Below are 26,830 nucleotides of genomic sequence, written 5' to 3'. Positions count from 1 at the left end.
CAAAAATTGAAAACAAATGATGATAATCCTGGAAAGGTCTCAAGAGATGGACACCCATGTGCTGCTGGTAAATAGGAAATTGATGCAGCGTTTTTGAGGAGCCATCTGATCCTATAAATCAAATGTCTAAAAATGTTTATGGTCTTTGACATAGTAATTGCATGTCTACATATCCGAAGCAAATACTCAGAAATATAATCAAATCTTAAGAATATAAATAGTCACTAGTGGATTTTTTTTTTTTTTTTGCCTCATAGCAAAACATTGAAACAAATCTGTAAGTCCAATAATAGAGGAATGATTTAGTAGATTATGGCATATTCATAGCATGGAATTTCTTTTACAGTCATTATAAATAATATTTTAGAAAAATGTTAAATAACATGGAAAAATAATTAAGGGAATAAGCAGAACATAAAACTAGATGTGCTATATGAGCTCTGTGGTTGGAGAAAATACTACGTGAAAATATTCCAAAATATAAACAGCTACTACTTGTAGGTAGTAAGATTAATGGAAGACTTTTATTTTCATTACCATTTTTTTCTGTAATAAACAATTATTGTTATCAGAATTTGAAGAGGTATTTAAAGGCTTTAGAGTTTTTAATCAGGGATGCCTGGGTGGCTCCGTTGGTTAAGCAACTGCCTTTGGCTCAGGTCATGATCCCAGGGTCCTGGTATGGAGACAGCATTGGCTCCCTGCTTCTCCTTCTTCCACTCCCCTGGCTTGTGCTGTCTATCTCTCTCTCTCTCTCTTTTTTTCAAATAAATAAATAAAATAATAAAATCTTAAAAAAAAAAAGATTGTCTTTAAAAAAACAGAGTTTGTAGTGCTTTCTAAAAATTAGAAGAGTCGGTGTGCCTGGATGGCTCAGTGGGTTAAAACCTCTGCCTTCCGCTCAGGTCATGATCCCAGGGTCCTGGGATCGAGCCCCTCATCCCGCTTGCTGCTCATCAGGGAGCTTGCTTCCCTTCCTCTCTATCTGCCTGCTTCTCTGCCTACTTGTGATATCTGTTTGTCAAATAAATAAATAAAATCTTTGAAAAATAAAAATTAAAAAAAATTGGAAGAGTTTAGGAACATCTGGGTCGTTCAATTGGTTAGGCATCTGACTCTTGATTTCTGCTCAGGTGTTGATCTCTGGGTCAGGAATTCAAGCCCTCTGTCAGGCTCCACTCTGGGCATGGAGACTTCTTAAAAAAATAAATAAATAAAAATAAAAAACCTGAAGAGTTTAAAAGTATAGATAGTAACTGCTACGAGCATAGAAATCCAGTTTCCAGTTTTACCCGAAATATATTTAAGCTTTGTGGCACTGGCTTCTGAGTAAGGGACTTGAAGACCTCCCTATGAATAAAGTCTGTAGGTTTTAGCGCACGTCATTTTCGGTGCTTAATCGAGCTCTGCGGCATTCTTTTCATTTTCTGGCTTTCAGTCCTAGATAAATGAGATTAACAGTAGAATCGAGTACTTGCTGGGTCAGGTTTTTATTTCTGTGGTTTTTAAAGTAATATAATAAAAAGTCCTCTAGAAACCACGGGGCTGAATTCCCTTTCAGGGCCTGTGCTCGAAAGCGGCGGAGAAGCCAAGTCCAAGCGAAGAACTTGCTTGCCGGCACCGTGTCCCAGCGCCAGTGCCGTCAGCCTGTGGAACATCCTGCGGAATAACATCGGGAAGGACCTGTCCAAAGTGGCCATGCCCGTGGAGCTGAACGAGCCCCTGAACACGCTGCAGCGGCTGTGCGAGGAGCTCGAGTACAGCGAGCTCCTGGACAAGGCCGCCCAGATCCCCAACGCCTTGGAAAGGATGGTGAGGAGTTAACCTTCCCGCTGGGTGGTCCTGTCGTCCCCCGCAGCCCCCCAGCCTGGCCGCCCCCAGGCCCTTCCCACGGCCAAGCAGAGCTAAGCCGAGCTGAGCCAGAGCTCTGGGCGTGCCTCTGTGCATCGTCTGGATTCTTCTGCGGATGGGTTCCTGTCTCACCAGCCTCTAGTTCCCCTGTGCCTAGCGGTTTGCAGTCATGTGTCAGAAGTTGGCATTTGGTGGGGAGCTTCTCTGTGACGGTGCCTCTGGGTAGTTCAGCTCTGAGGTGTCACGCTTCCTTTTTCTCCAGAACCTTCCAAGGGATTGTCCCGATATGCCTGACTGGAAACCATATTTTGAAGGCTGTCTGCATGTTTATTTTTTACTATCCTGGGTGGACAGAATTTAATTTCTCAAGCTGTTTTTCCTGTCCAGGGTATATTTCCCTTGAGAATGCTTTGTTTATTCTTGGAATGGTCCCACAATCAACTAGAGTTTTGAAAATAACATTCATAGTGGAGGCTTTTACATAAGAAAGATGATTGTTCCAACCCTACTCTGATGCTATAGAGTAAGTTAAAAAAAGAAAAGGAAAGGGAAAAAAAAAAGGCTTATCTTAGAAAAATTCGCCTTCTGTTCTTTACTCAGTATTACTTCTGATCAAGTGATGGGCTGGTCAGTGAATGGTTCCCCAGGTGTTTCTCATCTTTCCCCTGTCTTGTGGGGTGGAGAGAATGGACCCTGGTGGTCGGGTGACGGCCAAATCAGCCCTCTCTGTGACTAGCTGACTTTGTTCTTTGACATTGAGTGTCCCTTCCTCTCTCGGCTCCCTCATATGTTACCTGCTTTCACGGTAAGGTCATTGTTGGTATGGGTGGCTGGACCTCAGTGTCTTCCCCCGAATGCAATCTCTGTGCTGGGCATTTGCTCATGGGCTAAATTGGAGTTGGCACACCTCCCTGGGCTTCGTGGACCTGACCCTAAGTCGTTCTCTCGCTGATGGAGGACATCATTCTTTTCTAAATTCTGAGTGTTTCCTAGTTTTGACCCTTACTGAAACTTCTTTACATTAGTGATTTGAAGATGAAGGGGCATGGATGCCCCTTCATCTTCTGTGGATGAAGAGAGCTATGGACAAGAGATGCATCCCACTGTTCCATGGTCTCCAGGGACTTCTCCGTCAAAGAGACTTTCTTGATAACTAATGATAATAAGACGAAGAAAAAAGCTGCTCTGTGTTTTTATCTTCTTTGTTATTCTTTCCTAGAGAATTTCTGCTGAACAAAGGGAGGCAGATGGCTTCTAAAGCAAGTGTGGGAAGTCAACATTTGTGGACAGCTCTTTTCTTAAAAGACTGACTTTAAAGATGAAAATATTCTTCATGGTGTTTCATTCTTATAGAAATTTAGAGACTCTTAGAGTGTCAGCTGATTGATTGGTGGACTTGACCTTGAGAAGGACTTTGAGGGAAGGCTTTGCGTTCCACTACAATGCACCTGGAAGGGAAAGGACAGGAAGGCATTGCACAAGAACCATAACTGTGGGTTGTTCACTGCTCTGTAGGTCTGCTCATGCCCCTGCATGGGATCCCTCTCAGGTCACCGGCCTAAGAGGGGGATGCTTCCGTGTGCCTGCTCCCTCATTCCCTTCTCCCCCCAGCATTAGGAATGACACCAGATTCTGTTACATTTTAAATTGTGCCGGTGATTCAGGCTTTATTCAACATTCCATATAGACAGCGTGAGCTTCCTGTTTAACAGGTAACCAATATGTGGGGATGCAAAGAGAGGCACAGATCCCCAGATTTCCAGAACAAAAACAGAATTGAGCGAACTGAATTGATTTTTATAAGCCTCCAGATGCTCTACAGTATTCTGTAGTGTGAGTGGAAAAGTGGGTCCTATATGCAAAAGGCTTAAGAAAAGTAGTGTGACTAGTGAACGTTTATGAAAGGCGCTCAGCTTTCTCCCCCAGTATAAGAAACCTCCTGGAGTGTGCTGGGAAGGGGAGGCCTTGAGATTGTTACTCACTGGTAGAAAGGGGAAGTTGCTATCACTACCTAGGTTCAATGTTGTGTACTCGCCCCTCCCCAAAAAAGACTAGAAAAATAATGTGTCTTTTTGGTGGCCTGAAAGGAGAACTAATAAAAATGCTGAGAGCGTCACAGAGAGTGCTTATTTCATGTTTATCTATAGCCTGTCCTGCCTTTGCCTTTTGATTTTTCATTTTTCCTCCCAGAAAAGCCAGATTCTTTCAAAGGCACTGTGTTCTGTCCTGTGGTTTGTTACAGAAAACTCAGGAAATTGCTATCACAGATTTTCTTTTTTTTTTTTCTTTTTTTTTTTTTTTAAGATTTTATTTATTTATTTGACAGACGGAGATCACAGAGAGGCAGAGAGGAGAATGCAGGCTCCCCGCTGAGCTGAGAGCCCGATGTGGGGCTTGATCCCAGGACCCTGGGATCATGACCTGAGCCAAAGGCAGAGGCTTTAACCCACTGAGCCACCCAGGCGCCCCACAGATTTTCTTTTGTCGGAATGAGTTTGTAGGTTTCCACAGTATCTAGTTAGGAATGGTTGCTTTTCCTGAATTCTGAGGGGAGTTTGGCTCCTTTAATGTTTTTTTCTCTCTCCTTCCTGAGAATTAGGATTATTATCAGGTTAGAGCTACTGGACTTGGCTGAACAGCTCAAGAACAGAGGAGCTCACTTGATAAATATCATCCTCTTGAAAGCCTCTACCAACTGACATTAGGACAGATGGGCCATTTGCAAATGTTTGCTTTGTTTGTCTCTGGGCCAAAATGAACTTTATTTAAACCTGCCACTTTAAACCAAAGTTGGTTTGGTTGTCTCTAAACCAGAGATAAATTGTTGGCTTTCCAAAATAAACCATCAAGGGAGAAATTTGTTGTGTTTGTGTCTTTGTTTGTTTAAAAAAATGTTTGTTTGTTAAAGAAATAATAAAGTTCTTTCCTCCCTCTCCTCAGGTGTACGTGGCCGCCTTCGCTGTCTCAGCATATGCGTCTAGCTACTTCCGAGCTGGGAGCAAGCCCTTTAATCCTGTTCTCGGAGAAACGTATGAGTGTATCCGTGAGGACAAAGGCTTCCAGTTTTTTTCAGAGCAGGTGGCTATCTACCCTTTTTGTTTGTTGTGTACCCCTTTATATCGGCTTGCACTGAAGGAGTCACTCACGCCTTCCATTACATGTGCTTTTGAAATATTTATTGTCTGCCTTTCTCGGGCTTTAAAGCAACCGAGATAATTACAGTGCATTTACACATAAAGGGAAAGAACCATTTCCCTTCCACTGAAACCTGACCACCCCTGTGAGCAGGAAGGCACTTGCAAGGCAGCGCCCGCCTTTGACAGCAGGCATCCACAGTGCCCTCTGTGTAAAGCCATAGGGAGACAGATTTCAAAGGGTGAAGCATTTGCCCAAACTGATCTAAAGATTTAAAGTGTACACCCTTACTCATTGACCTTGTCCTTCTGGGGTATGAACGTCACTATGGAAATGGGTAGCACCAAAGAAAGACATCGTTCTTGATTTTATTTAAGAGGAATCATTCATTCATGTATTTATTCATTCAATCAATCAATAACTATTTCTTGAGCGTGTAAAACCTACCCAGCATTGTTCCAGGTGCGGGGAGACGGCAGTGGGATGGGGGCTGGGGGCCGGCAGTGCCTGTTTTCATCTGATGGGTGGACATACTTTATACTGATGTAGCCTGCATTCCTTGAAGTTCGTTGAGACTTTCCCACATAAGCATTAGAAGATAACAATATTCGAGAAGAAAGAGCAGGGTCTCTGGGGTCAGCCTAGGTTCAAATCTCAACTCTGACTCTCACCAGGTTTGTAACCCTGGGCAAGTCGCTTAACCTCTCTATGCCTCAGTTTCCTCTTTAAAGCGGAAATAATGACAGTGGTTACAGACCTCAGATGGCTTTGTGATGATTAATTGAGATACTCTTCGACCACGGGCTCGGCATGGTGTCATACGTGGAGGGTGAAGTGTGATAGGAGTGTTTGTGGTCGTGATTGATACGTGACACCATGGTTTGGAATAGTGGGATACTGGAACATCCTGAGTATCTGTTGGTAAGGATTGTTTAGCTGAAATAGGATGTCTTAATACTGAAAATAAAAGAGACTCCTCTCACCTCTAGTTAAGACAACAACCCAACATGTCCACCCTCCGCATATCCCTAAATGTCAGCCTGGGAGCATTAAACACATTTGCTTCTGTACATTTCTCTCCTCCCAGTTCTTGGAAAACTGAGGGAAAATGGGCGGGACACTAGCATGTTATTTTCCTTCCTGTTATCTTGCTCTGCCCCTTTTGTCAATGGATTTTCATCCTGCAGGTAGAAGTGGAAAGGCCTGTAGCTGAGGGACTTAGGAGGCTGGTGCTGGTCTTCATTGTCAAGGACAAGCAGTGTTCTCCAAGATTCAAAGGCAAAGGAATATACCACAATCCCAAAGTACATTTTTAGTAGGTTTCCAGTTAGAAGCTAAAACAAATTAAATATGGATATCGAGGAAGTGAGAGTTAAATCAGTAGTTAAAAGGAAAAGATAATTCGATTCAAATTCAACTGGGTTATTTAAATACCAAAGCTAAAATGGAATGGGAATAAATGAAAATGTGATTTGGTTACCATGGCATTATATGCACTCATGTGAGGAAATAACGGCCCGAAATAGCCCAGACTACAGCAGACAGTCAGGACAGGATGAATGGTGTAAGGAAAGAGTAGTAACGTGGGCTTCACGTGAAGCTGAGCTTCCATCCCATGAGCCCCTGGCGGGCGGACCTGCTTGCACACCTCCAAGGGTGACACGGAGCGAGAAAACAGAGCTGCTGGACATGTGTGTACAAAAACAGAGAGAGCATTACATAACTCAGTCTGTGCTTCCGTGAAATGGATCCCCAGGAAATAAGCAAGAAAGAGATCTGGCCATTGTTAGCAGTATAGGGTGTGCAGGTGTAATGGAGACCTGCTTTCATACCCTAACCCCAGCACTTCTTCTGTGTGTGGCCTTGGATAAGCTACTTAAACTTTCTGAGCCTCAACAGCGTCTTTCTCTCTAAAACAGGAATTATAATGCTGAACCCCTAGGCTGCCGTATGGCTCGGGCGAAGGGCTACACTGAGGTATAAAATACTCCCACGGAAGACAGTGAACGTTCTGCACTTGGCTGTTGCTCTCATCTTGAGGGCAACTTTTTGAAAATGCTTTTAACTGCGCCATGTTAAGAATAGTAAATAAGGTGTATAATTCAAGGGGTTTGAAGCAGGCAGACTGTCCCTGGCGAGTCTCTAACAGACAGTCAGCCATGTGGGCTCACCAGTCCCCATCATGCTGGAGCCCCATCATCTGCCTAGAATTTAAGCCTCAGGGCCTCAGAGAGCTGGTTCTTTGAGGACACCCAGGAACGGAAGAGTCTCTCAAGGACAGAGTCGCCTTAGCTAAGCCTTTAAGAAACCGGTCTATAAACTAGAACGCCATTCTGTGCATTTGCTGTAAAGAGTAAGCCTGACCTGGGGACCCGCAGGTTTTGGTCACAAGACCAGGCATCCCTCTCCCCATACACAGATGACTTGGGAACCAGAATTTCATCACCGGGTGAGCATAGAATGAGAAGGAGAGGCGGCTGTTGAATTCGAGGTGCTCAGCTGCCCACGGCCCCAGGAGTGGTAGGGGTTTAGGGCAGGGCCCCCAGGAGACACATCAGCTCAGCCTCCTGCGCTCCCTCTCCCAGCCTCATTTATGCCGACCCGCTGACTCACTGAGCACAAAGACCGTCTATGTCTAATTTCTTAGACTTAGACACACTGACAGAGCATGCTGGGCTGCTTGGTGGGTTGCATGTTGGTACCTGCCAGCGCGGCTCTTCCTGCTCCTGGCCCGGGAGATGTTCTGCCTTGAGGGAGACAGCACGCGGCTCCCAGCAATGCATTACGTGCGGGCGCTACACGTCGGCTTTCAGAGCTCGGGGCCTGCTTTGCCTTCTGGTACCTCTCTACAGCGAGTTGCGTGTACTGAATGTAAGCTGGGTAGGACTCCCAAACTAGTACTTTTGGGTGGGATTTTACTTTAACAAGGATGCTGATGGAACTCACTTACCCCAGTGAAAGGAAACTAGGGTAACTCGGCTCTTCTGTGGAGTTTTCGAGATTTGAAAAACTACATCTATCCTTCACTCCAAGCCTTTGAACGGTGTTGTTCTGTGGTTTGGGTGGGGATGTGGTTGTTCGAAGTGGTCAGTGGCTGAAGACACTGAAATAATTGCTTCTTCACAGAGTTTGGCCTCCTACCAGCTTGCTCCTCTGTGTCGTCTCTCACCCCAAAGACCCCAAAATGCCCCATCAAAATGACTCATGCGGTCAGAAACCAGAGGAAGCACTTGGCTGCTCAAAATTTTCCTCACAACAATGAACAGTTAGGTTCAGAGTCCTTTGTGCTTTTCACACTCGCACAGACTCTTACTTGATTTTCAAAATACCCTCTGTGTGGCAGGTGAGGTGAGGATGAGTCAGAGGCAGGGAAACTGAGGCCTGGAGCATTCGCCTCTCCCAGTGCCCACTGTTTCCCTACAGTGGCCTCCCTCCCTCACCTGTCTTGGGGTCTCTCGTAGGTGTAGTTACTGTGCTCCGAGCTGCCGGGGTCATTGGCTTCTGGTGAGAAAAAAGCGCTCCGTATGCTGATCAGACTCTGGGACTTGGCCTGCCCTTGTCACTTAGACCAAACGCAGGTAGGACTTTGTGCCCAGCTCCCATTGTGCTCTGGGGCGTGACCTTTGTGAATAAGCAACATTTGGGAGTAAATCATAAACATTCCTGTCCTGCGTTCCACCCTCCGGCTGTACCACCTTCTCTGAGGAGGACTTTGATGTGCCAAGAACTGTGTGATTCAGCCTTGGCCGTCTAAATAAGCTCGGAAAAGGGGGAATTCAGACAGGACTTCCTTTTTCTCCTCAGGGATCAAGTGTCCTACCGACAGGTTCTTCCTGACTTGGTTCTCCTGCCGCCTGGCCGACAGCTAAGCAGCTGGCTTGGAGCGTCATCGGAGACGGGTTCAGATGAGACTGGTTCAGAAAACTGATTTCAGTTAGCGCTGCTTCTGTTTGTAGACCTTTGGGAAAGGTCTGGTATCTAAAGGCTGTGCAGTTAAGCTATTACCTAAAAGATCATTCCTGGTGATCTGGAACTTCAGTTCTCGGATGACTGTTGGGGCCATTCTAACCATTTACTCTCCTTGGATCCCCTCCCCCAGCCACGTGCTGTTTAGAGTTTAGGACTGAAAAGTTAAATGGAGTTATTGGCAGTCACTAACCCATAAAAGACTCAAATGAAGTCTTTTTTTTCCCTTTGCTCCCTGGCCTCGGCCCTCCTTGCTTTTCTGTTACTCATCACGAGAACTATGAACATACATTCTTGGACGGACTTATAAGTACCATGCTTATCACTTCTCTCCCTGCGTGCTCACTCACAATAAAATAGCTCTTTTATCTATTAGCAGGCAGAGTTTGTCACTACTGATTAAAGTGGCATCTTATTTAAAGAGGTTTTCAGAAGGGAAATTCAGGCTGTCCAAAGAGAACTAACGATGGATCAAATCCAAGGCTGCTAAACCAGTGTTCTCCACTTCTGGGTCAAGTTATCATTTAATGTGTGTTTTGTTTCTGCTTTTGAAAAGAAGCCATAGGCTTGTCAAACAAAGTGATGAATCCTGAACATGCAGGAAGAGAAAATAATTGGCAACTGCCTTCTCCCCCCAAAATCAGGCCAGCAACTTTGGCATCATCCTTAATAGGGTTTTCTTAGAATCCATATCCTATTGATCAGCAAATCCTGGGGTCTTCCTTCAGAAGCCTTCCTTCCACAGCCAGCAATTTTCACTGGCTCCCCCACTGGTGTTGGCCTCCAAGCCCAAACCAAGGTAATCAATGACTAGGATCATTGCAGTAGACTCATTAGCTGGTCTCTTGTTTCCATAGCCAGTTTCTCACCTAAAAGCCAGAGTGATTGCTTCAAAACAGGAGCAACACCTGCTCAACACCCTCCAATGATTTCCCCTGTCACTTGGGATAAAATCCAAAGTCCTGGCCATGGCCCCACAAAGCCTTCTCCCCTCCCCGCCAAGATACTAGCCCCGGAGAGGATACCTCTCCCACCTCTACTCATTCAGTGTCAGCTGCACTGGCCTTCTGCCTCTCTTAAAACATACAGAGCGTTGGCTAGCCCTAAGCAGTGCTCGTGTCCTCTCCCTCTGATGCACTTCTCCCGGTTTTCCATGCGGTGCACTTCCTTATTTCTCCTAGCCCCAGAGGATTTCATGGTAGAGTGTCCTGCCCCTACTGTCCTGTCTGGAATAGCACTCCCACTTACCATCCTCCCATCCTCATGTCTTGCATTCTTCTCCTTAACACCTGTTACTACTGACAAATTTCTTTATCTATGTTATCTATTTCTTTATTTCCTTATCTATCTCGCCCACTTCTGCACCAGAATGCTTTCTATCCCCAGGGATTAGGACAGCTCCGGACACATCAGAGGCAGTCAGTGAACGATGAACACTCCTGCGCCTGCATGATTTCTCACCTGGCATTCGTCCTCTCTCCTACAAGCTGTCCTTTGAGGTTGGAGGCGAGCCAGGGACTAGGTAGACTCTATAGTTAGGTCTTCGGGCAGCTGCAGAAGTGATGTATTTAAGGGAGACTCTTCTAAATCTGAAAAAGATATACTCACAAATACGCAAATTTTTCATCTGCTTCTCCCCATACCACTCACCTCTTATATAAAGTACATTTAAAACAAATAAAAAATGTCAGGTCAGGGTAAGAAAGTCTTGAGAGATACAAATAAATGACAGGAATTCTCAACTAGTAGGGGAACTCACTGACTTTGGGCTTGTAGAAAGAAAGCTACATAAAAATACCTGAACAGTAAGGACCATATATACTAAATTCCCGAATGTTTGGGGATCTTTACCAGTTAGAGATTGCTCTGATTTGGGATGGAGAGGAGAAGCAGAGAGGGATGCTAGAAATCCGTCTAAACTGGATTTACCCTGTAAGCTGACAGACACTGTCTCCTTCAGGGCTGGGTCAGTTCAGACTCAAAATCAAATAACTTTCTGAGTTACATCTGGGTTAAGATGTAACGAGAATAGAAACTCAACCAAATCCAACACTAAGGTTATATTGTGCTCGTCATTCTCTGTTCCAGTAGATTTTAGAAAGATTGCCGTCAACAAAAATTAAGTCATGAGCCTTGAATTACCCCCTTTCAATGGGCCTTCGAGTTCGTCAAAGTCTTAGTATAATCTTTTCCCAATTGGCTGACATCCGCTGGTGCTGGGATTTGAAGAGACACTGAGAATTAGATTTAGAGCGTTGTGAAGTCAGAGAGACCCTCAGACCTCATTTTACAATGACGTAAATGAGACTCAGAGAAATTGGAAGTTCAGACTCAGAAGATTCTTTGTCTAAATATCCATGCAATGGGATCTTAACTGTGTGTGGAGGCTTTGGGGAGGACCAGAGCCCAGCTTTGAAAGCGGCCATAGAGACACAGCCGGGACATAAAGGAAAACACTGGATTTGAAATCAGAGGACCTTGATTTAAAGCCACCCCCAATTAACCATGTAGCATTGGAGAGGTTCTTTGTTTCCTAATGTATAAAATAAGACTAATGAAGACATGAGGTCAAGGTCACCATGATGACTAAATGGAAATACTACTCATGAAAAATGGCTAAATTTTAGTCCCTGCCCACTTCATACCAGCACAAGATCCTATAATTTCATGTGTCATCTTTTTGTTTGCAAAACCAGTGGTATGAGCCTTATAGATCTTATAGATGAGGTAACTCAGGCCCAAAGACTTAAAAACTTGCTCAAGGCCCTTCAGCCATTAGATGACGTTGCCGAGTTAAGACCTGCATCTCTGGGGCTCCAGAAGCCCTCCCTCATTCCCTGATGCTAGTGCGGCACACGGCACATGCTCCAGAAATGTTTCATGAATAAATACCTGTTGTAAGAAAATATATCTATGAAAAAATCAGACCTCACTTCAATTTTCCTGGGAAGCTTTGTAAACTTCTTAAAAGCAATGTGCACCAAATAAATCACTCCCAAAGGCCCTTTTAAGCCAGAAAAAAAATAAGCATAATCATTGATATTTGACCATTGAGATTTATTCGTTCAGAAAACCGATTTTGAACCCACATAAAGGTCTTCTGCTAAGCACTGATTCATGAGTCTGACACAATAGTTTTAAAAGGTCAAAGTTGCATTTTTATGGGTGTGTATAGATTTTATGGTATGATAGGGCTTCTTTTATAGTTCATGTGGATAGTATATTTATCCCAGTTTTATGGGATTTAAAATTATTACAGAAGAGATTTATAGTTTGTATATACTGTACTTTGCTTTGATGTTTAATGTTTGTAGCCAGATTTGGCCACACCTATGAAATGCCACATTCTTAATCAAGACTGCAAACCCTACATTTTTTACCACATTGTTTATGTGGGAATGACTATGATCTACTTTTAATTATCTACTTTAAAATATGCCTACGTTCTGGGGGAAGGGGAACATTCCGTAGCTCCTCACCTGCTGCACTGGGGAGTAGGTGGGGGGAGCGGAGGAAGAAATAGGGTGCAGGTTGTCTTCCCTGATTTAGTTTTATATGATCCCAATGTAGTAGTTAACTCCACTATTTTCATTGAGAGCTGTTGGAGGAGGAAGGGGGAACAGGAATGCCTCATTTTGTGACATTAAATATCTCCAAGGAGTTCAATGACAAAAAGACAATGAAGGCCAGAAGAAGACTTAGGCTTCTAAACCCTGCTAAAAGTGAATATTGCCCTAAAAAATCCCATAGGGGGTACCTGGGTGGCTCAATCGTTAAGCACCTGCCTTTGGCTCAGGTCATGATCCTGGGGTCCTGGGTTCAAACCCCACATTGGGGCTCAGGCCTGTTGCTCCCTCACCTTCTGCCTGCCGTTCTACCTACTCGTGCTTTCTCTCGATCTCTCTGTTGGAGGAAAAAAAAAGTTTAAAAAAAAAAAAAGAAAGAAAATCCCATAGGCACAGAGAGGGGCTACATTCTTAAGAGGCCTGTGGGAATGAAAACCATCCAAGGGGTAGCAAATTTGCATCTCCTACCTCATGTCAGATCTGGCATTTATGTTCCTTGAGACCTGAAAGATACGTGGACTATTGAAATCTTTGTCTCTACTTTTCTTCGGGTCAAGTTGGTAAAGTTGAAATTCCGTCAGTTACGTGTGCATGCGGAACGACTCTGTACTAGCCTATCCTATCCCAGAGTTCGCCGAAGGAACAGGCCCGTACAAGTGGTTTTCAGACCCTGTTCCTCATTACAGCTGAGGGTCTAGGGCAAGGCGAGTGACTGGAGATGGGTCACCTCCCCACAGAAAACCACTGATGTAAACCTAAAGTGCTGAGGTTTACGTCTGTTTCTTTCCTGTCGGTGTGTTTGGGAAACACTGCTGAATTTTTCTGATGTTGGTCTCTTGGGTAATAGACAGGCGTTAATTAGGCTAGATGCTCTAAATGTAAGATACTTGCTAAGAACCAGCTAAATGTAAGATACTTGCTAAGAACCAGCTAAGTCAGACAAACTTTGAAACACTGCTGACAGCATTTGTCTGATTTCACTGGTCCTAAACTGTAATTGTAATATGTACACTGCTCACTTGCCTCGAGTTACTAAGGAAATGAGGAAACCCAGCTCAGGAGCTGGGTTTTCTCTTTAACTTCTTCATTAGTGAACAGCACAGAAGTAATGACCCCAGTGACAAAACCCAGAGAAATGTACAACAGTCTCCATTGTGGGGAATTCTCTTTCCTGGAACAAAATTCCATATTTACTCAAGATTTTTTTTATCTTGACAGAAAATGAATTAGATGTTTTCCTTAGCAGTTGACTAACATTTCTTCAATAATTGCTTGGCTCTTTTATATAGAAACATTATTCTTGGGGTGTCTGGGTGGCTCAGTTGGTTAGGCGACTGCCTTCAGCTCAACTCATGATCCTGGAGTCTGAGGATCAAGTCCCACATCGGGCTCCCTGCTGAGCAGGGAGTCTGCTTCTCCTTTGGCCTCCCCCGCACACCGTGCTCTCTCTCTCTCTCTCTCTCACATTCTCTCTCTCTCAAATAAATAAATAAAATTTTAAAAAATAAACATTAAAAATTTTCTTGAACCAGTCTTTTTTTTTTTTTACGATTTTATATATTTATTTGAGAGAGACCCTGCTTTTGTTCTTACATCTTTCAAAACGTGTCTCTATCCCCAACATTTACCTCTTGGCTGTTTTTCCTGTACTTCGGGAGGCTTCCATGCACCTGATTTCTTCTCAGTCCTCAGCAAGATGAGCAAATTGGGGCTGGCTGTATGAGGAGCGCCCTCTTGAGGACCAACTTGTTGAAGGAAAACTGAAGTTTTCATTCACTTATTGTGTCACCTCTCAGGGCAAGGGCGAAGGAACGGATTTCATGAGACACAAAAGTGAACTAATTTTTTGTTTTCTGGCCTTTGTTTCCATCAGGTCAGCCACCATCCACCTATCTCTGCATGTCACGCTGAGTCTGGAAATTTTGTTTTCTGGCAAGGTAATGTGCTCATATATTTGGCCTGCATCGCTTTTTGTAATGTTCTAGAGCTATTTTATTCAAGAACTACTGCAGGTGCTTATGAAGATCACAGGTAGGCCCTGGACTTGGGTCTTGTTTTATGGATCTACACCACTTGGCATTCTTGCCTGTCACCCCTGAACAATTTCCAACACCTGTCTACTTCATAATTAAGGATTCAGGAAGATAATCTAGTTGTTCCCTTAAAAAAAAAAAAAAAAATTCTCCATCTGTGTCTGGGCCACCACCACTTATTCCTGTAACTTTTTCTCTAATTCCACAGCCACTTGAAATGTCTTGTGTATTCAAGAGACACTAAATATTTATAGGTATTTATCAGAGTTTAGACAACAGGGTTCTTCTTGCTTTTGAAAAGTTTTGATTTTATTTCTAAACAGTACATTTTAGATTGCTGATTTTTTTTAGTTTGGCAGTTGTCTCTGTTTGTATTTTGGATTTGGGAGGAGGGTGAATTGTTCTGAAGAGTAAGTAAGACTGCAAATATTTTCTGAATGGATTAATTAATTTTGTTAACATATATTTATTTGAAGGGCAAGGAAAATTTGAGCATCCTGGTTTTTCAAACAATGAGCACACACATCAAACTTGAAAGCATTTTTCTCTGTCAACTCATCACTCAATCAAGTGATGACACTTGATTTACTCCTTTGCCATTAAAAAAAGCTCCTTCCCCCACCCCAGTTCCCAGCCAACCAGTTTCTTTCTCTGGAGACAATATTACCAGTTTAGGGTACAAGTACTATAGTACTTTTTCTGAATCTTCTAAACTATTAAAGTTTAGAAGTGAAGCTTGATTAGAAACACCTCTAACTTTCACTGAAACCTTCTGGGAATAATTCTTGTAATATCTCTAACCTTCTAATTGCTAAATGTCTTTGACCCTGTAAGCCCTTTATTATTATTTTTAAGTTACGGATAATATGGATTTTCTCCAATTAGTTTCTGTGTGCTCCTTACCTTACATGACAGTTTTCTCCTTAGCCCTCTTCTTTTCTTCCTCATCAGCCTTTTCCTGGGCAATCTCACCTATTCGCATAGACTCACAACTCCCAAATCTTGCTTTTTAAATCAATCTGACATTTCTCTACCTTTTAACCAGGTTGTTTAGGCCATTTACATTTATTATCATTATTGATGTAGATGGATTTAAATGTGGCCTCTTAGTATTTGTCGTCTGTTGTTATCTGTTCTTTGCTCCCCTTTTTTTTCTGCCTTCTTTTGAACTGAGTACTTTCTATGATTCCATCATATTTCCTTTGTAGACTTCTTAGCTATACCTTTTTGTTTCATTTTTTTAGTTATTACTTTAGGCTTTATATTATATATGTTTAATATATCATAAGTCTATCTTCAAGTAATAATATGCCACTTACATATAAGAAACTTACACATATACTTCCATTTCCCCTCTCTTAACCTTTGTAACTATTGCAGAAGTAATGTTTATTTATGTATGTTATAAACCCCACAATATATCATTACTGTTTTTGCTTTAAACAACAATTATTGGGTGCCTGGGTGGCTCAGTGGGTTAAGCCTCTGCCTTGGCCTCAGGTCATGATCTCAGGTCCTGGGATCGAGCCCAGCTTCCCCCCCTCTCTCTGCCTGCCTCTCTGCCTACTTGTGATCTCTTTCTCTGTCAAATAAATAAATAAAATCTTAAAAAAAAACAAAAACAACGATTATCTTTTTTGGGGGGTAACAACTTTATCAAGATGTAATTTGTATATTATACAATTCACCTAATTAAATGGTATATATAATTCAGTGATTTTTGATATATTCACAAAATTTTCTGATTATCATGACAATCAATTTAAGAACATTTTTATCACTCCAGAGGTGCCTAGGTGGCTCAATCAGTTGATCATCTGGCTCTTGATTTTGGCTCATATCATGATGTCAGGGTCATCGGATTGAGCCCTATGTTGGGCTCTTATGTTCAGTGTGTGGTATGTTGAGATTCTCTCTCATCCTCTCCCTCTGCCCCTCCCCGTTTGAGCTCTATTAATAAATGAATGAATGAACAAATGAATGAATGAAATTCTAAAAAAAAGAGAACATTTTTATCACTCAAAAAAAAAGAAAAAAAGGGACGCCTGGGTGGCTCAGTGGGTTAAAGCCTCTGCCTTCGGCTCAGATCATGATCTCAGGGTCCTGGGATCGGGCCCCATGTCGGGCTCTCTGCTCCATGGGGAGCCTGCTTCCTCATCTCTCTCTCTTCTCTGCCTGCCTCTCTGCCTACTTGTGATCTCTGTCTGTCAAATAGGTAAATAAAATCTTTGGAAAAAAAAAAAACACCCTTTAGCCAATACCTATTCCCACCACAAGTTCCAATTTCCATCAGCCTCTTCCATCCTTAGGCAACCCCTTACCTACTTTCTATCTCCATAGATTTGCCTATTCTGGATATTTTATGTAAGTGAAATCATATATATGTGGCTAGGGGCTGCCTGGTCCCAGCCCTATCCCTCTCCTGGTTCATGGCCATGGCCCCCTACTGGCCTCCCTACTTTCACCTTGGCTCCCCCATGGTCTATGTATTGTCATGCAACAGTCTGTGGGATCACCTGTCTATGCCACCCTTTTTCTATCCTTTTTAAAAATTCTATTTCTATTCTAGTCTCTCATTTTTAAAGATATTTATTTGAAGGAAAGAAATTGAGAGAGAGAGCAATCATGAGCAGGGGGGAAGGGTAGAAGAAGAAGCAGGATCCCCACTGAGCAGGGAGCCCGATGCGGGACTCGATCCCAGGACCCCAAGATCATGACCTGAGCCAAAGGCAGACAAGCTTAACTGACTGAGCCATGCTCTACTCTATTCTTCTGTTTTTCTCCTTGTTGGTGCCACCATTTATGCAAGTGAGACAGATATGAAATCACCTACAAATTCTCCCTGTTGTTCAGAATCTGCATCTAATTTGCCAACTAGTTCTGTTTCTACTTCTTTGAGGTTTTGGGATCATTCCCTTCTACTCTGTCTGCTACTGTTTTAGTTCACTTCACCCTCACTTACCTCTTGACCAATTACAGCAGCCTTGTAACTAGTCACCTTCCTTCTCATCTCTTGTGCTCCTGGTCCACTAACTGTATTTCTCCCAATTGTCTTTGCAAAGTTCGAATATAATCGCATGCATTTTCTGTCTAAAGAAATATCTTATTTCCCCCAAGGTATACATACCAAACTTCTTTGCCTGGCTTCTAGAGCCCATTATTCTTGTGCTCAATATGTCTCTCTGCTCTTCTCTCTAAACAATCCAAGACCCATAGGACAGAAGCACACCCTGTTCTTTTACACCTCTCTCTCTCTTTGGACAAGCTGTCTTCTGCCTTCTGTCACTTTTTCTCTGCCTGGTGAACTCCTGCTTATTCTTCAAAGCCTGATCTAAGTTGCCCCTTCTGATGCTTTCCCCAAGAGTGCTGGTCATTCCTGCTTCCCTGGCTCCATTTCATCATACAATGTACTTAGCTATAGCCCATGCTTCTCTATTTGAGCATTACTTGTTTTCACTTTTGTCTGCCCTTCATACCATGAGTTCTTCTAAGAGAGGGACTTCATCTATAATTTTAGTTTTCCTGATTCTGTCCCAGATACTCAGTTGGTACTTATATTGAATGAAGTGTTATCCTATAATGTAATGGACTTTATTATGGAGAGACTGTTCTACATAGTGATTATTTATCCAGCCCAAGAACTCTTTGATCTGTGTAGCTTTCCTGCTAGATATGCACTAATTGATATTTCTTTTCAGATGTGAGATGGAAAAACAAATTCTGGGGCAAATCCATGGAAATTGTTCCTATTGGCACAACCCATGTGACTCTTCCAGCGTAAGTTCTTCTGTGGTTGGGAACTGTGTGGAATTTAGGGCCAAGATACAGCTTTAGGAATGGGATTCCCGTTATACCCCATGGTGTTGCATATGTGTTTTGTTTTGTTTTTTCCTTTTTCTTTTAATTGGTTTGACAATAAGTTCAAATGTAGCTCGTTCCGACAAGCTCACATTTTCTTTCCTTCCCATGGGAATGCTACCTGGAAACCAAAGCTTTGGTTTTGGTGAACAGAAGCTTTTTAAAAACTTATTTTTACTTCCTAACAAAATTAGGGGTGGTGGTTTTGCTTTAACAACATTGGCCTACCTCACTGTCAAAATTCTTTTTAAGAAGAACATCTTGATTCTACAGGGATTACAGACCCTCATTTATAAAGCAAAGTGGCTGTGAGGGTGGCTTCCGGGTTGGGGCCCACAGGACTTGGATGCTCACTTACCAGTTGCAGATCCTTGAGCAGGTTCCTTAACCTTCCTGAGCATTCATTCCCTCATCTTCAAAACAGGACCACCTACTCTGCAGGGCTGTTGTGAAGATTAAACAGATAATATCTGCAAAGCACTGAAGAAAGTCCTTGGCACAGAGTCTATGCTGTGTTAAGTGTTTGGTCTTATTACCATTATCCTCATAACTGTTATATGACTCTGAAAGTAGTACCTGAATGCTTTCTCATCATAAAAAGATATATGTGTATATTAAGATTTATATATAAGATAGTTATGTCTCTCTGCCTAGACTGTATTCATACACATATATGTATGTATATATGCATATGCATGTGTGTGTGTGGAGAGAGAGGAGATTGTGAGATCCCCACACCTTCCCCTTTGCCTCTTCCCATCTCTAGTCTGATGACTCAGACAAGTCGCCTCTGGCTCTCAGTTTTCTCCTCTGTCAAAGGAGAGAGTAGGTTTTTCCAGGAGATCACCAGCTTCTAGTAAGTCCCTGGCAGCCTCCACAGTGCCCAGCTCTGCCAGCTGTGGCCCTCTGTGGCCTGCATGTCTGAGAGCAGAGGCTCAGGATGCCCGGCACAGCTTAGGCCCTCAGTCAGTGTTGGTTCTGTAAATGAAGGAATGAGTAATTCATCCTGGGACTTTATTTTTTAAAATAGGAATATTTGTTTGCATCTGCTGCTAGCTCTTCTGGGAATTGTTAAGGTCACTGTTGCCTCCTTTTTAGCTTCCGAGATCATTTTGAGTGGAACAAAGTGACCTCTTGCATCCATAACATCTTAAGTGGCCAGAGATGGATCGAGCACTATGGAGAGATTGTCATCAAGAACCTGAATGATGACTCCTGCCACTGCAAAGTGAATTTTATCAAGGTAACCCAGGTGGCCTTGTGAGGTCGACCCCGGAAATGCCTTGGCAGAGCTGGGGCCCGAGGGCACAGGGAATCTCAGGGAACTTTCCACCTTCACCTTTGTGCCATCAGGCAAGCAATGCCAGGGGCTCCCCCGTGTCCCCTCTCCCAACCTCTCTCACCTGGATCAGGGCCATGGCCCCTCTGGCCTCCCTCCTTCTACTCATACTTCCTCATGGTCTGTCCTCAAGGGAGTGGCCAGAGGGACACTTTTAAAACATAACTCATCATGCTACAATACCCATGAAGCTTGAAGACATTATGCTCCGTGTAATGAGCCAGACATACAAGGACAGATACTGTGTAACCCCACCTGTGAGATACCTAAAGCAGTCAAACTCATAGAGACAAAAAGTAGAATGGTGATTCCAGGGCCTGGGGAACTGGGAAATGGGAGTTAGTGTTTAATGGACACACAGTTTCAGTTTGGGAAGATGAGAAGTTTCTGGAAATATATAATAATGATGGTTGCTCAACACTGTGAATGAATGTGCTGAATGTCACTGAATTGTATGCTTAGAGATGGTTAAAGTGGTACATTTTGTTATGCATATTTTGCTAGGATTTAGAAAAAGAAAGTCATGCTGTATATCACAAAAATCCCCCCACAACTTCCATCTTTCCCAGTATAAAAGCCTGCCTCCTGACATTGGCCCCCAAGGCCCTGTGTGGTATGCACTGCCCCCTCACCCCTGATGTTCACACATGTGCACACACATGCACGCCTGCACGTATACACACATGTGAACACACACCTACACATGGTTCTGTGTCCGCACATGCGTGCACGCGTATACCCACTCCTTTCTCTCTAGTCTCAGTTCCCACCATGTTCCCTTTCTCTTCCTTCCCCACCATCTTCTGACCACACTGGCATTTCTCTCTCCACCTTCTTTTTCTCAGGCCCCTCTCCCCAGATCCTTACGTCATCAGCCCAGTCTTGTTAGTCACTTGCTGTCATATCCCCTTTTCTTACAAGTGTTTACTCCCGCCCATAGTTAACTTGCTCACTGTTGGTTTACTTCAGTATTTTCATTTTCGGTCCCCGCACCCTCCTTGCCGCCCCTGACTCCGGAAAAGCAAAAGCCTGAGCTACTCTTGCTCACTGCTGTAGGCTGATGTCTGGAAAGGCTCATGAACATTCATAGGGGACATGAACAGATTGGCCGAAGGCAAAAGCAAGGAATGGTCTGCTTACCTTTGCAAGTGCTTTGATTCCCTTAGATTCCTCTTGCCCTTAAAAATTTCATGTGTTTAAAATGGTCTTAAAGGAATATTTGCATTGAATTAAGATCAAAATCCTAAGCAGAGAGATGAGGCTCTAACTGTGGAATTTCACGCAGTACCTCTCAGCACCACTTAGAGCTGCTGGGGGACTCGATGGAGAGCTGGGTTGGGGTCTTTCTTATAACCTAGAATTTAGACCAGGGTGTAGACAGAGAAAAAGCTAATGATGTTTGGGGCGAAGTAAAAATGAACCTGCCTCGAAAATGTCACGTAGGCTCTCTGCAAAAAGAAGCAAAGGGTGATCTGGGCTAGGGCTCTACGCCCCTGTTCCAGGTGAGGGCTGCGGCTTCTCAGCAGCTCTGCCAAGGACATGGGCTTGAGTCCCATGTCCACCATCCACCTGGTGCTCATACACTCAGGGCCAGAGAATCCATTTCTGTGGCTACGAGAGAAGAGGGAATTAGAATACTGGCCATGGGGGTGCCTGGGTGGCTCAGTGGGTTAAGCCGCTGCCTTCAGCTCAGGTCATGATCTCGGGGTCCTGGGATCGAGCCCCACATCGGGCTCTCTGCTTGACAGGGAGCCTGCTTCCCTCTCTCTCTCTGTCTCTGCCTGCCTCTCTGTCTACTTATGATCTCTCTCTGTCAAATAAATAAATAAAATCTTTAAAAAAAAAAAAAAAGAATACTGGCCATGCCTCTGGTGTTGGAAGAGAATCTGAAAACAGATGCAGCCTTCCCGGTGGAGCGTGAGTGCCTTCCCCTGTGGCGTCCCACCATATTGCCAGCATTGGATTTGTCAGGGGCATCTGTAACAGAAAATCCGACTCCCACTTCAGAATACACTTAAGAGCCTAGACAGTGGTTGTTTCCCTTTTCCTCCATGTTTACATGAGTCGAGACCTCAGGTTAATGCTTCTGATGTAGCTCCAAGATGCTGCTGTCCTCTGGCCTTCCTCCCCTCTTCCCCATAAGACACAGCATGGGGAAACCAGACGGCCAGAATATGACCCAAAAATGCCGCTCAGTTTTACTGGTTTCCAACTACGGATTCTGTTTGGGATGAAAATAGCACTTGGAGTTTTGATTTATGAGGTAATGCCTTCCATTCTTTCCTGGGGATTTTTTAGGGCAGGTAACTGGGAGACTTGGGGGAAAAGTCAACTCTAGGGAGTTAGACCGCCCTCTGCTGGCCAGCTTGCGGTACTGTATGAAACCCGCAAGGCTGAGCGGGACTGAGCTGCTCTCAGATCAGGACTGATCCACCGGGGAAATATGGGTCGCATCACGTTCCAGTGGATTGGATGAATAAATCTAGTTTGGGGGAGAAATGTTGGAGAAACAGAAAATGGGTTGCTTTACAAAGGAGCTCCCTTTGTTGGTTTGCAAAAGACTGTCCAGTTCCTGTCGAGAAAGAATATATATGAGTTAATTTTGTCTTAAATTGTAATAGAGCCATGGTGACGTCTACAGAACAGCTTCTCCAGACAAGCGGGCTTAGGAGCCAACTATATTACTTGGCTAATGTGTGAGCCCTGAGCCTTTCCTTCTGATGTTGTGTGTAGCAAAAGGAGAAGAGAAAACCTGTATCTCTCACAATGTCGACTGTTGCGTCACAAACTATAAATAAAGGGTTAGATGTTAATTTTTATTAAGTAATTAAAAGTATGATTTTTTTTTAAAAAAGCCAGAACCCAGAGCTAGCAAATTATATGCAATGTAGAATCATTCCTATGCTTTTTTTTCTCTGGACATCTTTTTTTTTTTTTTTTTCTCTTAGTATCTGACATTAGTTGACTCCAAAGTACTAAATAGATAACTCTCATTGGAATCCTAGGCAAAATACTGGAGCACTAACGCCCGTGAGATTGAAGGCACAGTATTTGACAAGGATGGAAAAGTGGTGCATCGGCTGTTCGGGAAATGGCATGAAAGCATCTACTGTGGGGGATCGTCCTCGTCCACGTGTGTCTGGAGAGCAAGTCAGTACCCCAGCTAATCAGTCTTGGGCACGGGTTGGTGGGGAGGCATGGCCAGAGTTGCTGCAGACAGGCTGGCCTCCATGTCCGCCGTTCCAAGTCTTCAGTCTCTACCTGCTTTGAATGCCGTTCAAGCGACCAGCCCTTCATTCACTTCCCAGTCCTTTCTCAACCTCGTCCTCATGCTTATCAACAACACCTCAGTTGGCCTGCTAGGTCCTGGTTCTTAATCCCAGAACAAAGCCATTGCTAATCCACGGTCACTTTCTCAGAGGAAATCTTCCAGGCTACGCATATCACTCCCGTGCCTATCCTGGGCACTGAGAAGGAGTGTCAGTGAAGTATAAGAGGTCATCGTGGAGTAAGAATGAGTAAAGAGAAAGCAGTTGCTAGACAAGAGTGACCTGGGGCTTCTATAAAAGTTAGGGGTCTCCCAGATTCACCCATTACCATTAGCCTCTCTGATCTCTCCTGTAATTCTAGAAAATACTGAGCCCTCGAAGCAGCTGTGGGGAGGGCTAGGGAAGCCAAACCTTCATAACATGTCCCCCAAAACATTTTAAAACTTTTGTCCATCTTCTAATCTGATAGGTATATTTCCAAGTGTTGACCATACCATAAACTATTGTTCTGAGATACCAACAGTTGTATGCTTTAGGCTGATCAAAATAAAACAAAAAAACCATTCTAAGAGTAACTTAAACCATAAGGATGTGTGCTATTACTTAATAAGTAAGGGATTGGATGGCCCCACAGTGGTTATACAGACAACTTACCTGTGTCAAAAGCACAGACCACTGACGACACATTTCTCTACTCCCAATATGGCAGTGATGTGTCCCTCATGGGTGTAAAATATTTATCATGATTCAATATCATATCCCCATGCGACAGGTCACTAAGCAGGAGAGAAGCCAGAACAAAAGAGCTATCTTCTCTTGTAGCCTCTCAGTTTTCGAAAACCTTTACTGGGATTCCCCAGCAAAGGAGTCACTAAGTTTTGTCAGCCTCAAGTGGGTCCAAATCCATCCAGTCAAGGGCAACTGGGAAGGCAGAAGAGATTCAGATGTGCTTAGATTCACCCCCTAGGCAGGACACAGTGCCACACAAACAGATCAGTTTCCCATTAGCAAGTAAGAAAGGGAAATAACTGTAGGGTAAGCAACCAACAGTGTCACTTTCGCTGGATGGCAGCCATATATAGCATCCACTGTCACAGAGGTGGCCACGAAGCTGGCATGAATTGGCACCAGTGACCACCTTCCTAGCTTTAGAAGTTCAGAGAGGCACTCACTGTCCTTTGCTTAAAGTATGTTTCCGAGATGAGAACAACCTTCCTCTCTGGGATGTTAAAGCAGTAGCTGGACAGAGCACGTGGTGGGTGTGGGCTGTACGCTTGTTGTGGTTGCTCACTGACTTTGTGTTTGTGCCTTGACCATGAGCATCTCTGGCCCATCTTCAAGAAGAACCACTGTCTTGACTCTGGTGGTTGGGCTGGATTTGTGAAGGCACAGTAGGAAGCTTTGCTACTATTTTCATGACCAGGATGCATAGGACATTAGACTTAAAATTAGACAGAAAGGACTCCCAAGGCTTGAAAAACTGGGTTTGCAGAACAGTGCGTGGAAAGCGTTTGTATTTGTATGTGAGAGCAACTCCTGCTAAGACTAGAAGTGGACTTTATTAGCCTACATTTGATTTACCCAGTATATAAACTTGGCATTTTTAGCTTGATTTTTAGCTGGGATTCAAGTTAGGGCAATATACTTGGATATACACTTGCTATAACAAATACCACAGATCAGGTGGTTTAAACAACAGAAATGTGTTTTCTTGCAGTTCTAGAATCTGGGAAATCAGAGATCAAGGTGCTGGCAAATTTGGGTTGTGGTGAGAGCTTCTTCTTGGCTTGCAGGCGTCCCCCTGATCAGGGCTATACCCTTTGCACCTTATTTAACCTTAATTACTTTCTTAGGCTCCTTCTCCAAATATAGCCATATGAAGGGGTAGGACTTCAACATATGAATTTTGAAAGAATACAAACGTTCAGCCCATGACAGTGCCCCTGGCTCCCCTAAACCTCACCTTTCTTACATGTCAAATATTCCATCTTAACAGCCCCCCAAATCTTAACTCATTCCAGCATCAACTCTAAAAGTCTAAAATCCAAATTCTTAACTAAATATTATCTAAATCGGGTAAGGATGAGACTTGAGGTCTAATTCTCCAGCCTCTCCAGCTCTAAACCCATGAAACAAAAATGTGCTTCCATATAATGACAGGACACCCATAGGATAGACATTCCCATTCCAAAAAGGAGGGATAGGAAAGAAGAAAGGGGTGATGTCTATCAGGTAAGTCCCAAACTCAGTAAGAAAAATGCCATTAGATACTAAGACAGCAGATGATACTTTTTGGCTCGATGCCCCGCCCTCTGGATGCATGGGGGCAGTGGCTCTGCTCCCAAGGCCCCCAAGGCTCTGGGTGGTGGCAGCAAGGCAGGTCAGAACTTCTGCCGTAGCCTCGCCCTTTGAAAGGTGGAGGCCCCTGGGCCTGTGTAGTCTGGACCTGTGGTGGGAAGGGCAGCCCAGATGTTCTCTGAATCACCTTCACGTGTTCTTCCCTTTACTTGAATGATAACACACATTTGCGGCTGGAGAGTGCGAGGGTCCCATCCTGTAGAATGCCAGCTGGCCAGCAGCCTTACTTCCTTCGGTCCCATATTCTCTGTCCCCTTCACCTCAGGCAGCATTTCTTCTGGTGTAATCCCATGTTTATTCCTGGCTTCTGCTGAACTAGATTTAAATTTAAATGTGTAAGATTTAGAGGGAAAGAGTTGGTAGAAAGAAGGGCAGGCATGGAAGAAAAGAATAACCTTGACCACTTGCTAGGGCTTCAGCACTATTCTAGGAACTAGACAGAGTTCCAGGAGGATTTGACATCTCTTAAATGAAAAATGGATTCTCCAGAATCAGAGTCTTGTTAGTCAGGAAAAAATGGACCCAGAGTTCTTTATAACATGTTTATTTTTGTAAAATTATTTTTATAGCTTACACAGTATAAAAACTTCATGGCATTACATAAATTCCCTATATGACCACATAGAAGAGGTCGTATCCTTGTAGGTAGAAGAAAACTTCTAGAGAAAAAGATTTATAGAGGAACATTCACCACCAGTTTCTTAGCCAGGATTTAGAGCTGAGAGAGAAAAATTATGGCTGGTCTGGGATGAAAAAGAGGCAGGAATTAAGAAGTAATGTAAATGAAAGGCAACTTAGAAATGAATGACTTCTTTTTCTTTTAGATCCCATGCCAAAAGGCTACGAGCAATATTATGGCTTCACACAGTTTGCCCTGGAATTAAATGAAATGGATCCATTGTCAAAGTCTTTATTACCGCCTACTGACACTCGATTTAGACCAGACCAAAGGTAAGCACTTTGTAAAAGATCTGTATCCCCAGAGATGTAAAACTCGTTGGGAAAAGTCTTACTAACAACTCCCACCCCACCAGAGGTGCCCAAGAGAGACGAATGTCATCAGGAGTAGAGGCCAAGGGGGCCTTGAAGCACTCAGGTCCTGAAAGGAAGGGACTCAGGTCATTGCTCAGTAGCACCTTATTTCAATTGATTGAAATCTCCAAACACGTGTTAATTTTTAAGAGTTCTATTGCACACAACAAGACAGAACTTACTGTATATCTGGAAGAGTGAGAAGCACCCAGCTCCCTTACTCCTCAGATTTTACTTATTTTGGCACATAAAAATCTAACTTCTGATCCTATGTTTGCTGGCAATATGCTGTGTAAACCTTCTTAGTCTCAGTTTCTTAATCTGTAAAATGGAAACTATTCTCTCTGTCCTTGGGCCTATTTAAGACTCAAGACCCAGAAAGGAAAAAAAAAATGATATATTTGACTTTATTTAAGGAAAAAA

At 43.5% G+C, this 26,830-nt stretch overlaps 1 protein-coding gene across 2 annotated transcripts in view; it reads left to right on the top strand.

The window, feature by feature from the left end:
• Positions 1-26,830, top strand: part of LOC111147370 (oxysterol binding protein like 3) — a 175,113-nt gene that overhangs the window by 140,859 nt on the left and 7,424 nt on the right. For both annotated transcript variants that reach the window (XM_022503375.1, XM_022503374.1), the window contains 7 exons: positions 1,562-1,812; positions 4,792-4,929; positions 14,392-14,455; positions 18,250-18,328; positions 19,508-19,652; positions 22,754-22,898; positions 26,200-26,326. In XM_022503375.1, coding sequence (XP_022359083.1) covers positions 1,562-1,812; positions 4,792-4,929; positions 14,392-14,455; positions 18,250-18,328; positions 19,508-19,652; positions 22,754-22,898; positions 26,200-26,326 — 949 coding nt within the window. The remainder of the gene's footprint in view (positions 1-1,561; positions 1,813-4,791; positions 4,930-14,391; positions 14,456-18,249; positions 18,329-19,507; positions 19,653-22,753; positions 22,899-26,199; positions 26,327-26,830) is intronic.

The sequence above is a fragment of the Enhydra lutris genome, unplaced genomic scaffold (genome assembly GCF_002288905.1).
Source record: "Enhydra lutris kenyoni isolate GAN:26980312 unplaced genomic scaffold, ASM228890v2 scaffoldscaffold16, whole genome shotgun sequence".
NCBI lineage: Eukaryota > Metazoa > Chordata > Mammalia > Carnivora > Mustelidae > Enhydra > Enhydra lutris.
The sequence above is the reverse complement of the archived record's forward strand: the minus strand, read 5'-3'. Positions and strand labels throughout refer to the sequence as shown.